The sequence below is a fragment of the Mustela nivalis genome, assembly GCF_964662115.1.
Source record: "Mustela nivalis genome assembly, chromosome: 5".
NCBI lineage: Eukaryota > Metazoa > Chordata > Mammalia > Carnivora > Mustelidae > Mustela > Mustela nivalis.
Window position 1 is genome coordinate 133850385 of NC_139024.1, and position 17457 is coordinate 133867841.

The 17457-nt window shown below is 53.6% G+C and overlaps 1 protein-coding gene and 1 long non-coding RNA gene across 2 annotated transcripts; both read left to right on the forward strand.

The window, feature by feature from the left end:
• Positions 1-1424: 1424 nt before the first annotated feature.
• On the forward strand, positions 1425-4108 carry LOC309864842. Its single transcript, XR_014311784.1, has 2 exons — positions 1425-1617; positions 3254-4108. It is a non-coding gene; the product is annotated as an uncharacterized lncRNA (long non-coding RNA).
• Positions 4109-7632: 3524 nt separating this feature from the next.
• On the forward strand, positions 7633-11237 carry FOXC1 (forkhead box C1). The gene has a single exon (XM_082729438.1). It carries the CDS (start codon positions 7711-7713, stop codon positions 9367-9369), a length of 1659 nt encoding a protein of 552 aa, XP_082585564.1. The 5' UTR covers positions 7633-7710; the 3' UTR covers positions 9370-11237.
• Positions 11238-17457: the final 6220 nt, after the last annotated feature.

Here is a 17457-nt window from a genome sequence, read left to right on the forward strand (position 1 = left end):
ACAAAGAAAGCCTCCATGTATTTCCTGACTAAATGGATCAGCCAATATATATTGATCTGAAATGATATATTGATCTGAAATGCACATTTTAACATCCAAAATAGAGGTGAGACTTAATACACTGGTGATGGACACAGGTTTAGTTTTTCTTCCCTTAGTAGCACATAAGTGATGTACTTTATCAGAAATGGCATGTTAAGGGCCCCTGGGTGGCTCAGTTGGTTAAGCGACTGCCTTTGGCTCAGGTCATGATCCTGGAGTCCCAGGATTAAGTCCCGCATCCGGCTCCCTGCTCAGCTGGGAGTCTGTTTCTCCCTCTGACCCTCTCCCCTCTCATGCTCTCTTTCTCACTCTCTCTCAAGTAAATAAATAAAATCTTTTTTTAAAATGGCATGTTAGACTCAGAAAACACACAAAATAAAATTCTGAGGGCATTGTAATTTTGGCCAAGTAACTGACTCTCTCTGAGACTCAGTTCCCTCCCACATAAGATGCAGATAATAGTGTCCACATCCTTGTGAGGATTAAAGGAAAGGATTACTTGAAGCCCTCAGCAGAATGACAACATAAGGAATGCGCTGTGCATATTCGTGTCATTGTCTAAGGGTCTGTGGCTGAGACTAGAGAAGTGTCATATCAAACAAATTTACACTTCACTGGAACCTTCCTCTGCCAAGTGTCTAAAGGAGTAAACGATGAAGAAAACAAAGAGCTGTCCCATTTTTTCCCCAATTCTGACAGGGGTTTTTGTGATCCCAAGCCAAAAGGGACCTCAGTAAAAGTAAATTCTGGATTTCTTTCTTTTCTTTCTTTCTTTCTTTCTTTTTTTTTTTTTTTTTTTTTTTGGTCACTCCTAACTTAGAGTTTAACCCTACTCAACTATTGGCCTTAAAAAACACTAGGGCAAACGTAGGAGTAGCTAAATACTGCGGAGCAAGTGCCTCCTTTCCTTTCATACATTTATTTCTATTTAATATTCTGTGGAAATTTGCCTCTTTATTTGCCATAGTTTATCTTTTCTTAGTTCTTTGCTTCCAAACTAAATAGCACTAATCCGAATGCATACCTCTCTGCGTGCCAGCGTCTAGCCTTGTGTCTGTGTCTACTGTGTATGTAAATATTGGCAAGTCTTTCCCTGGGTAAAGCTGCAGTGTGCATGGTCTGTGTTGTCATACGGTGTCTCTGGGGTGTGTAAATGTGTGTGGGGGTGTGAGACCGCACTAGTAGCCACTATCACTGCCACTCACTAGTCCTGTTCTCTAAACAGGTTCTTTGGAGGTTCAGTTTTTTCATAATTAAGACTAAGGTGTGGTTAGAAAACAGAAGTACATTTTCCTGGAAACCAGCAGTCTTCATTTGCAACTTTTATTGGCAAACCTGGCTGCCAGTAAATACATTCCTTGGCATCTCCCAGAATGTAATTCATTTGATGAAGCGGCCTTGCTTTTTTCTGTAACCTGCACATCAGTTAAAAGGGGCCGCCTGGAAGGAATGTAGCCGGTGCCTGCAAGCCCCAGGTCACCTAGGGCTCCAGGAACAAAAACGTCCCTGGTCCATGCCTCGGAGTCTGAGACGATCTCTTCATGGGACTTCAGACTATTCTCGTCTGGATCCCAGGTAGGTTTCAGGGTGAGAAAACAAGAAGCCGGACACCCCGCGGTCCCACTCCAGAAGCGTGGCCACCCCCAAGGACCCCTTCCTCAGGAGACCCTTTCCCCGGGAAAGGCTCAGGAAGTGAAGGGCCCGAGCTGGGCAGGGGACCTCACGCCGCTGCAGAGGCGCAGCGGAGACAAAGCTGCGGACCGCAGGGGGCGCTCGGAGCACGCGCAGAGGCGGGTGAGGGAGCCCGGAGCCGCCAGAGAGTCCCCGGCCCCAGGCCGCGGGACTTGGCTGGGGACTTGCACCGCCAGTCGGGTAGCCCCAGCCCAGTGCGGCCGAGCGGTCTTGGGACTTCCCACACCTCTTCGTCCTTGCTCTGCATTCGCGGGGAAAAGGCGGGAAGCCTGTGGAGGGCGGAAGGGGACCCCGACCAGCAGACCACCGCTTCCAGCCGCAGGCGCACGCGAGGACAGCTGCCCTCCGGGAGAGGTGTCGGCCGCGTCCTGGCCCTGAGAGGTGCCGACGGCCGGCTCTGGCCGAGGGTTCCGCGGCTGCTCCCCGCATGGTCTGGGGTGCGCAGCTGGCCGCGCTTTTCGCACACCAAGCCCAGCCTTGCCTCTGCACGGTGGGACGCCCTGGGGGTAGGGTGAGGGACGTAGGGAGGGACATCCCAGAGCAATGGCCCGCCAGACAAGCAAGCGAAGGCCCCGGAGCGTCGAGGCTCAGGCTCTGCGACGGTCGCTTTCCAGCGAGAGGAAGGGTGGCAACCCGGGCTCGAGGTCCGCGCGGGGCGTTGCTGGAGACCCGGGAAGTTCCCGCCGCCCGCGGGACACAGGCCCAGCCACCAGTAAGGTGCAACCGACCTCACCTGGCCTGAAGCTCTGAACTGTCAGTGGGTCTGTCCGCGGATCCGTAGCCCGGGCGCGTCAGTGCAGGAGAGCGCGCTTTACACTCCAGCCCCCGGAATGCGCCTTCGCCCCGCGGGTTCTCTGGTCGCCGGCTCCCGCCAGCACCCTGCAATCCCAGTGCTGTGCTACCGCCTTTGGGGATGAAGGACCGCAGGGCCCTGCGCTGCGCGCGCCTCAAATAAGCCGGTGTCGGGAAGCTGCGAGGATGCGGGGCCTCTACTTCAGGACCTGGCTTGCTGCAGCGGTCCTGACTCTGCTGGGGACCAGGATGCGAGGCCAAGCAGGTGTGCGCATGCACATGCAGGCACCTAGTCCTTTTCAATCACCCACCCCTTCATGGACTTTATTCTTGTCCTGCATTGTTAATGAAAGACAACAGTTCGGTTGTCTACCTACCTCTGCCTGGACAAAGGAAGCCCTCCGTCTTTCGCAGCCAGGCACTGAAGTTAAAGATTCACTTCCCACATGCCCTGTGCATGCCCTGTGCACCTCACCGGCTCTGAGGTGACAGGTGGGCCGACCCAACGGGGTAACAAAGAGCATTCTCCTGAGTAAGTAATTAGTGGGACGGCCCATCTGGGTAACTTGGGGTATGACATTAAATTATCGCATCACAGAAACTTCCTGTGGAGATCTGCTTCTATGAGGGCAACTCTCCAATCAGTTCAATCATGGAGACAGGCGATGTGGATCACTTTGTCTTTAAACATAATCGAAAAACAAACGCTTTTTAAAATTTCTTGTAGGAATTATTTTTCTGCTGAGGGCTGAATTACAGGTACCACGTTAGCAGAACTTCTACTCAGAAAACCCCCAACTAAGAGGGAAGAAGAAAGCAAGCCTCTGAGTCTCGGCCACCCAGACTTTGGGTCCCCGCCTCCTCCCTCTGCTGACAAGTCTCACTGAAGACAAACGCTACCTTCCGGGCTGACGGTTTGATAACGAATAACGGTTATTGACACCGAAATATCCCCCCCCCCCATTCCTGGTCTGCGCAAAAGAGGCCATATGTAGAACCACAGGCATTTATCTAAATAGCTCAAAGACACCCCCCACACGGACTTTGATCCGGTCATTTGTGATTTCGGTCTAGTGGGGAGTTTTCAAATCTCATTGGCAGGGTAATTGCCTTAATCTTCCAATTTGTCTCCTGGCAGCGGAGTGGGAGATGGTAAGACGGCAGCCGACCTGCAGCCTCCCTCCTGATTTTGCAGAATCCTCTGGATTCCACTCATCATCAAGAGCAGAACTCCCTTCCCTCATCTTTAAGCCTGCGTTTGCCGTTTCCTGCAGCTCCTGGACCAAGTGGGGGCCACTGGGAATCCGCATGAGGGTGGCCTAGACCCCCGGCGGGCCAGCTTCTTGGGCATAAGGGAGAGCCAAAAGCTGGATACGCCGGCACTGCTGACTGGGAGGGGGTCTCCGCAGGTCTAGGGACGATTGGGCTGCTGGGGCTGGAAAGTTCCTGAGGGGTCTCTGACTCAGAGGACAGTGTGTGCACCCTGGGCTAGTCTCAGACAGCTCGGGAGTCATTTCTTGAACTCAGGGCTCGCGTGAATCCTTATTCCCTCTACTCGACTTGAATAAAAAGAAAAGAAAAGGGAAAGAGCTCCTTCAGGCTCCTGGTGACCTGCATTAGGGCACTATCTCCTCCACCACCGCCCCCACTCTCCCCAAAATACACATTCCTGCGGTGTCACCACGTTCGGAATCCAGGCATTTCCTGGAGTGCTCACCACATCCCCCTGCTGCTTTTCTACAGTAGGGGCCCTGGGGAGGCCTTGTTTTAAATATCGCTGTGACGTCACGCCCCCTCCTCAGAGCTAAGAACCCCTCAGTGGGCCCCGGGAATTGTGACCCCACCTGGCAGGTCAAGGCGGGGCTGGGGGCTGGCAGGGCGGGTGAAGTAACAGTTCCCCCAAATACCTATTTTACTGCAGTCGACTGCCGGACCTTCAGGCTGCAAGCACGGGAGGCGTCAGAAAAGAAGCCCAAGGTTTCCTGCCGGGGCATTTCTGCCAATTGAGTCAAGGGTTGTTTGGGAGACTGATGACTGAACTACCCCCAAGGAGCTGGGAAAAGGGGCATCAAAAACTTTAACTGAAAATAAAAAATTTAACCCATTCCCCAAAAGACTTCATTTCTGTGCCTTAACGTTAAAATAACACCACTAACAACAATAATAAAATAAGCAAAGTACTTGAAATATAATCAAGCCGTTTACTGGAGATTTGTTTCCGAGTAAGCTTATAAAACACAAATGCAAATATCTTTTCCTGGCGAATATCCAGAGCTAAACCAGTGGAAAGTTGATCTTTATAAAACTGCATCCCTCCATTTTTTTTTCCGCATGCCAGATACTAATTTCACAACGGTAACTTTTATATCCAAAGTGGGGAGCCCAGAACACCACCTCTGTTCGATTTGCAATTTACATAACAAGCTGTTCGCACTTCTTGGGGCTGGCTGAGGAAGACAGCGAGGGGAGGGAAGGAGACGGTGTGCTGGGGAGAGACCGCTAAACACAACCGTCCATTGCAAAACCCGGGGCTGCAGCCGTTTCCCACATTAGGAACACAAACGAGTCGCTATTGCTGCTTTCCTTTCCATGCACTGTGAGCAGTGGAGATGCAGTTTAAAGTTGAAATTCACCTAATACTGGGGCGTTTAGGGAGACCAATTAATTGGCTTCCAGGTTGAAGCCAGAGTGCCCCATAGAGCATCAGCCAAGGAGTATAGGGATGGGAGCTGGACAAGAATTAATTTTTCAGTTGGGGGGGGGAATCTTCTTTCCCCTTCCTCCCTTTGCAAGTATTTTTAAGAACCATCAAATACTGAGCCTTCTGCTGATAAATCAAGTGTTTCTTCCAATCCGAGCCCTCCCAGGCGTTGCAAACACCCTGAAAAATGAGTTCCAAGTGTCCCAAGAGCACAGCAGGCCAAGAGGCAGCTGCCTCAGGAATCGGAACTTCCGGCAACCCCCCACCCCCACGCTAGTTCTGGAAGTAGCAGGTCCTTTTCTCTCCATGTAAAAGTCCATTCTGAAACACGCTATTTTTTAAATTTTCAAGTAACACGGAGCTGAGTCTGCTACACAAGTCAGCACCTTCGATATCTAACAACTAAAGCGACAATGAGAATTTTTGTGCAGTGAGGAAGCCGGGATTCCAGCTGGGAAGCCAAAAGGGGCTTGCAATTAAAGATTGTCAGAAATTGGGGGAGTGGAGGTGTTAAATGCGTCACACTACTCTTCTTCACAGTTTCCTAAGCTTGGCAGCCCCCCCACCCCACCCCGCCCGGCTTCTGGTAAAGGATCTAGTCTTCAGTCTTCAGGAGGGTCTTTTCTAGAGTTGCCAAAAGGCAGAATTGCGCTGCAGGCGGAGGGTGGCCAAATTTCTTCCTGCTCCTTCGTTTTTTCCCCTTTCTCCTCTTTTCATCCCATTCCAGTCTTTCAGAAACTGTACATTTCAGGCGTGCACAAGGATATGCCCTCGGTGCTTACCACCCCCCCCCATCCCTGAGCTGTTCCGCAGGTGCGATTCTAACTGCGCCCCCACCCAGCCAACACACCCGTTATCTGCAAGTCGGCAGCACCGCGCGTGTGGAGATGGAGGTTGAACTGAAACGCGTTAAGTTCTTGGACGTGTTTATTTGCTTCTTGTCATCACACCTGCTAATGTCACTGAGCCCGAAGCGTGACCCCTCCTCTAAGCCGAAACATGCCGGACCAGAAGCAAAGACCCTGCGGCTTGTGGCGAACTTTAGGGATCACATACACCCCCCACCCTTCCCGCCACAGGGGAGCGCAGGGAAGCCTCCTGGCCCCTGCAGCCAGAGCCTCTAACACCCAGTCAAATGCCCCGGGGGAGACGAGGAGCAAGGTGGCCTGAAATGCCGCAGGCGGAGCCTACCTGGGCAGCGGTCCCGGCAAGGCCCCAGATCCCCTCTCCCTTATTTCTACTGGGTGGGTGTCACGAGGCAGCCGAGGTGGGGGCGACAATTCCTGCCCCGCCGGGAAAGCATGGCTATGACTGAGCCTTAAAACCCTGTCCTTTGCAACCCACCTCCGGACAAGAGAATCTCCAGGTGAGGGGCAAATGAACATATCTGTGAACCGAGTGAGACTGGCAACGAGAGGGAAGAAGTGGAAAGAGAGGAAAGGTGAGGGTTTTGAAAAGGAGGAGGGGAAGAGAAGCCCAGGAAATCCCGGCACTGGAATCAGCCAGATCGACCAGGGAATGGGAGAGAGCCATCCCAAGTTGGGGCTCGAGTACTCGGTGACATTTTGGAGCGGTGGACGGAGGAAGGGTCTGCGTGGGGCCCAGGAGGACCCAGGAAGTCTGCGAGAACAATGGACGCCTGTGCGGAGGGCCGGGAGTGGAAGACCGTGTGGGCGGCGGCAGCGGACCGCTGGGGCTCGGGGGCCGATCTTGCTGTGGGTGCAGGCCTGGCGCGGGCAGGGGCAGGGGTAGGGGCGCGGGCTCCGAACGGCCGGCGCGCGTGTGGTCAGCCCTGCGGTCCTCCCGCAGCTGGGCGCGGGCCGCCAGGGCTCGGCCTCCGGCTCATTCAGAGGCGGTTCTCGCCGACCATTGGCTGCTGCTGCTGTGGTGGGGCGGGGCTCCGCGGCCCGGAAAAAATGTAACTGCGTAAAAAAGTCCTCGCCTGGGTGACGGATGCTCAAAAGTTCAGAAGTTTTCCCAATGCTTCCTTAAGCGGCCGGCGCGCGAGAGACTGAAAAAAAGGTGACGCGGGGCCCGGGAAGGCGGCCGGCGCGCTGCCCCCCGCCCCTGGTATTTGGCCGCCTTCGCCGGCGGCTCAGGGCAGAGTCTCCTGGAAGGCGCAGGCAGTGTGGCGAGAAGGGCGCCTTCTTGTTTTTATAGTTTTGACTCTGTTTTGCCGTTTTCGCCTGGAAGTTGCTCCGCGGGTTCCTCCAAGGCCGTTTGCCGCGTCCTCGTCCGGCCCTCTTCCCTAGCACGGACCCCGAAGTGGCCCGAGGCGCCCCAAGAGCTCGATCAAGCCCAGGGAGAGGCCGCGCGCGGCCGGCGGCTTCGGGAGGCGGCGGCGGCCGAGCCGGACTCAGCGCGGCGGCCCGGCACCAGCTCTGTGGGGCCCGGACTCGGACTGGGCAGCCGGCGCGGCGTGGCCGGCCTAGGGAGGGTGGGGGGCGGCGGGAGGCGCGGGGCGGCGGCGGCAAGCGGGGGCCATGCAGGCGCGCTACTCCGTGTCCAGCCCCAACTCCCTGGGAGTGGTGCCCTACCTTGGCGGAGAGCAGAGCTACTACCGCGCCGCGGCGGCGGCGGCCGGGGGCGGCTACACAGCCATGCCGGCCCCCATGAGCGTGTACTCGCACCCGGCGCACGCCGAGCAGTACCCGGGCGGCATGGCCCGAGCTTATGGGCCCTACACGCCGCAGCCACAGCCCAAGGACATGGTGAAGCCTCCCTATAGTTACATCGCGCTCATCACCATGGCTATCCAGAACGCCCCGGACAAGAAGATCACCCTCAACGGCATCTACCAGTTCATCATGGACCGCTTCCCTTTCTATCGGGACAATAAACAAGGCTGGCAGAACAGCATTCGTCACAACCTCTCCCTGAACGAGTGCTTCGTCAAGGTGCCCCGCGACGACAAGAAACCCGGCAAGGGCAGCTACTGGACGCTGGACCCGGACTCGTACAACATGTTCGAGAACGGCAGCTTCCTCCGGCGACGGCGGCGCTTCAAGAAGAAGGACGCGGTGAAGGACAAGGAGGAGAAGGACCGGCTGCACCTCAAGGAGCCGCCGCCGCCGCAGCCCGGTCGCCAGCCCCCGCCCGCGCCGCCGGAGCAGGCCGACGGCGCCGCGCCCGGACCGCAGCCTCCGCCAGTGCGCATTCAGGACATCAAAACCGAGAACGGTACGTGCCCCTCGCCGCCCCAGCCCCTGTCCCCAGCCGCCGCCCTGGGCAGCGGCAGCGCCGCCGCGGTGCCCAAAATCGAAAGCCCCGACAGCAGTAGCAGCAGCCTGTCGAGTGGGAGCAGCCCCCCGGGCAGCCTGCCTTCCGCGCGGCCACTGAGCCTGGACGGCGCGGAGCCCGCGCAGCCACCGCCGCCCGCCCAGCCCGCGCCGCCTCCGCCGCACCACAGTCAGGGCTTCAGCGTGGACAACATCATGACATCGCTTCGGGGGTCGCCGCAGGGCGCGGCCGCGGAGCTCAGCTCAGGCCTCCTGGCCTCGGCAACCGGGTCCTCGCGCTCGGGCATCGCACCCCCGCTGGCGCTAGGCGCCTACTCGCCTGGCCAGAGCTCTCTCTACAGCTCCCCCTGCAGCCAGAGCTCCAGCGCCGGCAGCTCTGGCGGGGGCAGCGGCGGAGGGGGCGGCGGCGGCGGCGGCGCGGCGGGCGCCGGAACCTACCACTGCAACCTGCAGGCCATGAGCCTGTACGCGGCCGGAGAGCGCGGCGGCCACTTGCAGGGCGCGCCGGGGGGCGCGGGCGGCTCGGCGGTGGACGACCCCCTGCCCGACTACTCCCTGCCCCCAGTCACCAGCAGCAGCTCCTCGTCCCTGAGTCACGGCGGCGGGGGCCAGGAGACCGGCCACCACCCTGCGGCCCACCAAGGCCGCCTCACCTCGTGGTACCTGAACCAGGCGGGCGGAGACCTGGGCCACTTGGCGAGCGCGGCGGCGGCGGCGGCGGCCGCGGGCTATCCCGGCCAGCAGCAGAACTTCCACTCTGTGCGGGAGATGTTCGAGTCACAGAGGATCGGCTTGAACAACTCTCCGGTGAACGGGAATAGTAGCTGTCAGATGGCCTTCCCTTCCAGCCAGTCTCTGTACCGCACGTCCGGGGCTTTCGTCTACGACTGTAGTAAGTTTTGACACCCCCGAGCCCCCCCTCCAGAGTCGGACTGAATGGAACCCTAAAGCAGGAACAGCCAAAAGAACCATCAGTGCAAAATCGAAACCAAAAAAAGAAGAGAAAAAGAAATCCAATTAAAAACAAAACACAAAAAACAAAAAACCTTGAAAAATATTCACAAAACCAGCGAACAGAATCCCTCCAAAAATTCAACTCACCAGCACAAAGAAAACTATTTTCTTAAAAGATTCAGAGCCACCTTCACTTTGCCTTATCTAAATAAACAAAACAGTAAACTATTTTGTACAGAGACAGCAAAATCATGGTTTATTAAAGGACAGTGTTACTCCAGATAACACGTAAGTTTCTTCTTGCTTTTCAGAGATCACGCTTTTCTCCCTTCTCTCCCATTCCCCTGCCCTTCTCTTTCCTCCACCTCTCACCTGTAAGATATTTTATCCTATGTTGAAAGGAGGGGGAAAGTCCCCGTATATGAAAATCGCTTTCTTTTTATTCATGGACTTGTTTTAAAATGTAAATTGCAACATAGTAATTTATTTTTAATTTGTAGTTGGATGTCGTGGACCAAACGCCAGAAAGTGTTTCCAAAACCTGACGTTAAATTGCCTGAAACTTTAAATTGTGCTTTTTTTTTTTTCATTATAAAAAGGGAAACTGTATTAATCTTATTCTATCATCTTTTTTTCCTTTTTGTTGAACATATTCATTGTTTATTAATAAATTACCATTCAGTTTGAATGAGATCTATATGTCTGGATACTTTAATACAGCCGTAATTATTATAAGAAAAAAGATTTCAGATTAAAAGACTAGAAGTGACCTATTCTTCTCCTAAGTAGCTGAAAAATGGAAGAACCCTCTGACTATTCCTTGTCAAATTTCACATGAAAGTCTCTTTTTGTTTAGATTTTTTTTTTTTCCTGCAGCATCTTCTGCAAAATGTACTATATAGTCAGCTTGCTTTGTGGCTAGTCAGAAGATATTTTCCTAAACAGATCTGAGTTGGCATATACACAAATATATTTTTTTTCAGTAAGGACAGAACATGATCTGAAAATTCTAAGCCCATGAATCAGCACTGGTGTTACCACAGAGATACCTGTGTGTAGAGATATGTGACTGTGCCTCCAGATATACACAAATGAATATTTGGCTTGTGTAGCACATACAAAATCGTGATTCTATTATACATCCCCATGAGCCAAATGCTGGATAGATATTTCGCCTATTAATTTCACTACTTTATAAGAGGAAAAATAAACCAGTTTTTAAATGTATATATTTAACTCATTCACATTTACAATCTTTCATGTGTTACATAGAAGGGTTGATTTTTAAAACTATATATATACATATACATATATATACACATATATATGTGTATATATATATATATATACACACTGTGGGTTGGAAAGGGATATTTAATCTCTGGGAAACTATTTTAGAAGATGTGTTTGTAGAACAATTATTTTTTGAAAAAGATTTAAAGCAATAAGAAGGAAGGAGAGAAGAGCAGAACATTTTAGTCTAGGGTGGTTTCTTTTCAATCCATTTTCTCTTGTTAATTTACAGTTAAACCTAGGGGGCAACTCAGATTGACCCTCCCCCTTTGTAAATAACCCAGGAAATGTAATAAATTCATTATCTTAGGGTGATCTGCCCTGTCAATCAGACTTTGGAGAGATGGCGATTTGATTACAGACATTCAGGGCCTTTCAGTTTGTTTTCGAGATAATACAGTTTCCTCCTATCTGCCGCTCCTATCTAGAGGCAACACTTAGCAGTAATTGCTATTGCTTGTTGTCAAAATTTGATCATTGTTAAAGGATTGCTGCAAATAAATACACTCTAATTTCAGTCAAAACCTGCTTTACGTGGCCTCTGATTTGCTGGATCTCTTCGCTCAGAGTCGTAACCTAATAGCTAAGGAATAGCGCAGCGGCCCAGGGCGCGGGTGTCTCTCCGGGTCAGGCCGGCTGAGACTCGCTGACTGCTGCGTTTAAACCTCAGCTTGGCTGTCTCAGCCCGTGGCGCTGGCGCTGCGTCGGGTTACCCACTTGGGGTGGGCGGTGAAGGGAAAGAATCCACTGCCAGACCTCGTGGAGTCTGTGCGTTGGTCCACTTTTGGGAGCCGACCGTGGAGCCAGGATTTGCGGACAAAAGGTCCGGTGGCTGGAGCTGGGCTGTCTAGGCCCAGATGCGAAGCGGCAGCAGGTGACCAACGGAATGGCCCCGTCCGCTCGGACGGGTGATCTGTCCCAAGGCCCGTCAGCTCCGGCAGCCGAGACCGTGACTTTCTCGACTTGCCTGATGCAACGTTTTGGAATGGGGGCTTGGCTAGGGTAGACCTGTGGCCCACCCGGGGCTTTCCTGCTTGGGCGTTTCTCCGCGGCCCTGGTCTTGCCGGGTCGCCCCTGGCCCGACGCCGGCCTCCCGGACGCCGCTCCCGGACGGGAACGCTCTGCAGCTAATTAGTTGTAATTACCCGCCGCGGCCTGGGCCCGGCTTCTGTTTGTGTTTGGAGCTCCTTCCTCTATCCCCCCAACCCCTAACCCCTGCCTCCCCCCGCCCCCCCGCCGCCTCCAGTCCCCGGATTCTCGCTCTCCTCCCCGCTCCCTCTCCCCCGAAATCAGTTGTTTGGGGGGAAAAAGAGTCCGTGGAAACCTCTCGTTAGGTGTGATGGATTAATCACAGGTTGGGGCGTGGGTGCCTGGAAGATCGGGCTGAACAGCAAATGGCAAAAAGCAGGGCTCTGTGTGGAGGGACGAGGGTTGCGAAGCCCGGAGGAGCGCTTTCGGGCCCTCGCCGCCTGGGCCCGCGGAGCCGCCGGAAAGCAGCTTGTCCCGCTCATCCCGCACCTCCGCCTCGCGCCCCTGGCCCACGGTGCTCCCTTTTTATACTGTTCGCTGCCGCCTTTGTTTTGAACACACACGTGTGTTTAGGTGCTCAGCCGGGGTGGAAAGGTCACAGTCACTCCATTGCTCTCGGGTGACAACGCGACCCGCGCCAGCCCGCAGCCTCGGCAGCCGCACGATTTGAGGGACAACTTCCAACCCGCCCCGCGCCGGACCTGCCTGGGCCAGCGCGTGGGCCCCAGGCGGCCTCCCCGGCTGGGCTGCGTCCTCGCGCGGCTTGTGAGGTCGGTTTACAGAGGCCACAAATCATTTGGCGGTGGCCGGCGCGAGGAGTCGCTGGGCCTAAGGGACGCAAGAGATATGCAAAGCGAACAGCGGGTTCGGCGCGTTCGGGGTCCACGTGCTCGCACCCCTCTGCTGCTCCTTGGGCCTGAGCTTTAAGGCCAGAGCACGTCGCTGCCGCTGCCAGCCCTGGGCCTACCCCAGCCTGGCTCTTGAGAACTTGACCGCTGGGTTCCGAGGGGTGGGTTGAGGGAGAGTGGGGTAGGCGCTGTGGGTGGGAGGCGCGGCCCGGGGCAGCCTCTGCCTTCGCGCCCCGAGGTAACGCACGCGGCCTGCGCAGGAGCCGCCTTGCCCGGGTGAGCACGGAATGGCGAGGGGAGGGTGGTTGGCGGGGGCAGAACCCGCTCTCCCGACTAGGGACCCTGCCCCACCACGCCAGAACACGGAGTGGGCAGCGGCACCACCTCGCTCTTCCTTCTTCGGGGCCCGAATTCCTGAGGCTGAAGAAGGTTATCGGCATGAGTGCAGTGCTTGGGCTTCTGCGGCTGTGTAGAGCTCCTCTCCTAAACTCCTGGGAGTGTTTACACACTTGCCCCGGGGACAAGCTTCTTAGCAGTCATTCTTGCCCTCTTCTAGTGCAACGTTTGAAAATTAGGCATGGAAGACATATGTGTCTAGGAAGGTGTTTGTGTTATTCATATATAGTTATTTCTATGGGAGTTACCTAAGTAGTAGTTCAGAAGCTGTGTTTGAGTGCAAGGTCAGAAGTTCTGCTAATTATTCTGATTTTTTAAACCATATAGGTAATGTTTTCTACTCTCATCACACGTGCTTTTGGCTTCTCATCCAATTTAAGAGAAAACAAGTATGGCTGACCTTATTGAATCTGGGAGAACTACTTATTCCGTAGTAGTTTGCAGGTTTGATTTGCACTTTTTCAGCAATAAGGATATTTTTTTTCTGTAAAATATTCTAAGAGAAACTTCTTGCTATTTTACCTAACAGACAGTACACAAGGCAGGATCTAGTGGTTGGGACTTGGCGAATTTTGAAGTGAACCTCTGTAGAAAGCTTTGGGATAGTGAGTATTTTGTCCTTTATGTAGCAGTGGGTGCATTTATTTCCTTAGCAATTTATACAGCAAGCAAGTAAATGCCAGCATGTTACATGCCATATAAAAACTTGCATTTTGGCGTATTGCGTATGTGGTAGGAACATGTTACTATTTTCCAGGGCTATGTAGTTAGCAGAGCTTTTCTGACCAGACTGCATACAAACAAGCATGCATTTTACAATTTATCATTCTACACAGTTTGTGTCATTAATAATCATGTTTGCAGAGGAATAAGACTCAATTGTGCTGGTGGTCTGTAAGCTCTTGGCTGTTCCCTATAGGGGTCAGAAATAAGGGTCAGGAAACAAGAGTGCCTTATAGCCCTCTCAGGCTCCCCTGAACTCAGATAGGTAAAAATGAGACATAGGACCTTTTCTCTCCCATCCTGTTCTCTAGGGAGTGGGTCTCAGTTTTAAGATGGAGGGCCTTTAGTTTTGTTCTTCATGGTGCAAGGTTCCAGAGAGGCCCTGAACCTTCTGCAGGTCCAGGCTGCCTGACCAGGCTGCCCAAGAGGGACTGGAGGCATCTGTGGAGCCCGGTCTTGGACACTCAGATCTGTGTTCTCCCCAGCTGTTAGTGGTACTGGAAATAAGGGTGGTTGGAACAACTGTTTCTTTCTACCCTCACTCCACATCTTATAGCTCCTGGAGAGAGACCCCCTTTGCTTCTGAGCCCAGTTCTCCCTACTGGCTCCTGCCGGCTATCCCGGATCTTCTCTTTAGATTCCTCTCAACTCTTTTCAGAGTGGGTTCATGAAACCATTAGCCCTTCCCATCGGGTCATAAACAAATGTCGCGTTAAGTGCAAGATTGATTGTGGCCATGTAATAAAGTTGGCCAGGCAGGATAGACTCTGTGCGGACAGTCATTCTTTAGCTAAGCAGGGAGCTTTGGAGAGAGGCAGGCAGAAAAGGGACCAAGAGACTATGTCATAGTCCTCACTCCACCAAGTTGTGGGGTGTGGGGGAGCAGAGGGTGGGGAAGCCTTAAGCTCAGGAGAGCTCCCAAAAATTAAGACCTAGTTTATTCAGACAGTGGTCACAATGGCATTAAAAACAAAACAAAACAAAACTGCTGAGATTTGCTATGGGGCCCTAAATGTCAGCTTCAGACACCCTACTTTTCTGAAAGCTCCTATTTCAATTTATAAGGAGACTAAGAGGGTCTTTGAAATGAGCTTTTATTAATGGCATTTTCACTCGAACTTAAACAGAAAGTCTTCCTTTACAAATTGCGTTCTACATTCATAACTGGACTTGTGTGACCTGATACCTCCTTTACTCTGTCTCTCCCTGAGTGTGAATCCAACTTAATCATTAAGTTTTTCATGGAGTTCTATGTGTCTTTGTACCTCTGTCTCTCTCTTTGTCATTTTCTCCCTTGCGTTCCTGCCAGGCCTTTTTAAAAGGCCTTGGGGGCCCCCAAGTTTCTCCCAGATGTCTCCCAGCTTGAGCTACCTACCCAGTGGCAGGTATGCTCAGGCTCTGAGCCCTCTGGGTGATGGGCCACATGGGACCCTGACCTGGAGCACAGACTCAGGCCTTGGACAGAGCTGGGGCCCCATGTGAGCAGGACTGGCAGGCTCCAGGTCTGAGTCCAGTTGGAAAAGGAGCAATAGTTGATTAAATGAATTCCAGCTCAAAAATCCATTCAGAAGAATGAAAGCCCCTTCTCGACGACGTTCTCAACGTGATTAGGAGTGGAAAATTGAGCAAAATGTACCATGTCCGCCTTACTGGAAACCAAAATATGGTGTAGAGAGCATGAGGCCTGACTTAAGACCTTTGTCGTGCTCCTTTCCCATCTTACCATGGCTCCAAAGAAAATCTCTGTTTTATATTATTTTTTTTATTGTTTACTTGATTTTTTCCCTCACTGATTTCAAATTTGTGGCATATTGAGCATATTATAGGAGATGCAGTAGGATCTGGAATCTCCTTACATATAGGCCTGAGTCTGTCTTCAGGACTGGAGAGAGTGGTGGAGCTCTCATAGAGAGATAGCCTGAGAGGAGAGGCTGGTCTGAGTGGTCCTCAGAGAGGGCCTGACACTGCTTCCTGCTCAGTCTACCCACCTGGAGTCTGGAGGGTGACTCTGAAAACCTGAAGGGTGCTTCCATAGGCCTCTTTCCTCTTCCAGATGGCACCTGCCTCTATTCTCCCAAAGAACATCTTCTCTTTTCACTGGTCTGCCCTTGGGTTCCTCCAAGCCCACTGGTCAGCACTGCTGGTCATTTGTACGAAACTGCCTATCTTTTCCCTTAGCTGTGCCTATTCCCAGGAAGGAGACTGGGTGGGCTGCTCATTTGCCCCCTAAGTCAACACAGCTTGGTGCTGCTTGGGTGGGCATGGAAGTGCAATTTGTGAGCCTATGGGGTGAGCAGCAGGCTGGCAGCCAGGGCCAGGTGGTGGGGCCTCTCCATTGACCTGGGTGGTGGAACCCCAGGCAGGGCCTAAGGACAGGGCTTGGAGGAGTCTCAGAACTGGAGGTTGAGGAAAGAAGAGGTCTGAGGTAAGGCTTTGAGGTTGATTTAGATTGAGAGATGAGAGAGAGACAGAGACACACACAAATGGAAGCAGAAGGGAGAGGGGGAGAATAAGAAATGGAAGACAGGTACCCTCCCACCCTCATTACCTACCCTAGGGAAAAAGCAGGAAAACCAACATATTTAGCACCATTAACTCTTAAGGCCTCGCATTTCCTTCCGTATAAAAGCAGGTCATTGGTCCTGGAAGCTATACCGGGGATCTTGTTAATGGTAGAGATATGCAAACAGTTCAGAGTTGAGGAGCAAGTGTTTAGGTGGCAATGAGACTCTTAAAAACCTGCCATTGGAGGAAAAATGAAAACTATTCTTTGAGCTGAGCAAAATCTGCACTCAGGAAGGTGCTCAGGGAGGGCCCCTGTCCTGGGAGACCCGTGCGCCAGGGACCCTGTTGAGGGGCCCCATAGTCCCCAAATCAGGCTCGTTCTGCAGCGCCAGGGTTCGCGCTCGGGTGGGGCCATGGGGCCTCTTTGCAGTACCGCCACCCCAGAAAACAGACGGCTTTCCTTGCCCTTCCAAAGAGGATTTCTACTATCACCCACAGAGGACTCACACGGACAGTGGACGATGGGCTTGGCAGCTGGCCGCTCGGTGACGGTGACGGCGAGAACAGTGTGGTGGGCTAACTCGGGGTGGAAGGGTGTGAGGGTCCCAAGCCTCTGCTGGAAGTGTCCTGGGAGAGCCCGAAGTGGGACACGGAGACCCCCATCGTTGTTCCCAGAGCCGAGGGCTGCCTAGGTGCTAGAAATTCCGAGAGAGAACTCGAGGAGTGATGTCCTAGGTCACCTGTCCAGGCTTCCTGTGCGCCCACTCCCAGGGACTATCCAGGGGGTGCAGGGCGGTTGTTTACAGTGCATTTGCCCACTAAGAAATGTGCCATTGCTCTGCATTTGCGGCCTCCCTCCGGGACCGGCCTGCTCACCGGTTCAGTCCCCAGGAAAGAGTCCGTGGAGCATGGGGACCCGGGGTTCCGCCAGGTTTGGGCCTCCCTCCCTCCCCGGCGCTGCGGGGGGCGGGGGGGGGGAGTTGTGTGTGTGGTGTGGTGGTGGTGGTGGTGGTGGTGTGTGTGTGTGTGTGTGTGGTGGTGGTGGTGGGGGAAGTGGCACAACAGGAAAGCCTGGCCAGAAGGCCCTTCCCAGGCGGCTTCCTCGCCATAAAAAGCCAGACTCCAGCCGAGGTCCTGACCCCTTCCAAATATACATTCCCTTGCCCGCGGCCCGCCACTCCGGCCCAGGCCTCAGGCTGCGCGGTTTCCTCAGAGGCTGGCCCGAGCCCAGCGCCTCGCGTCA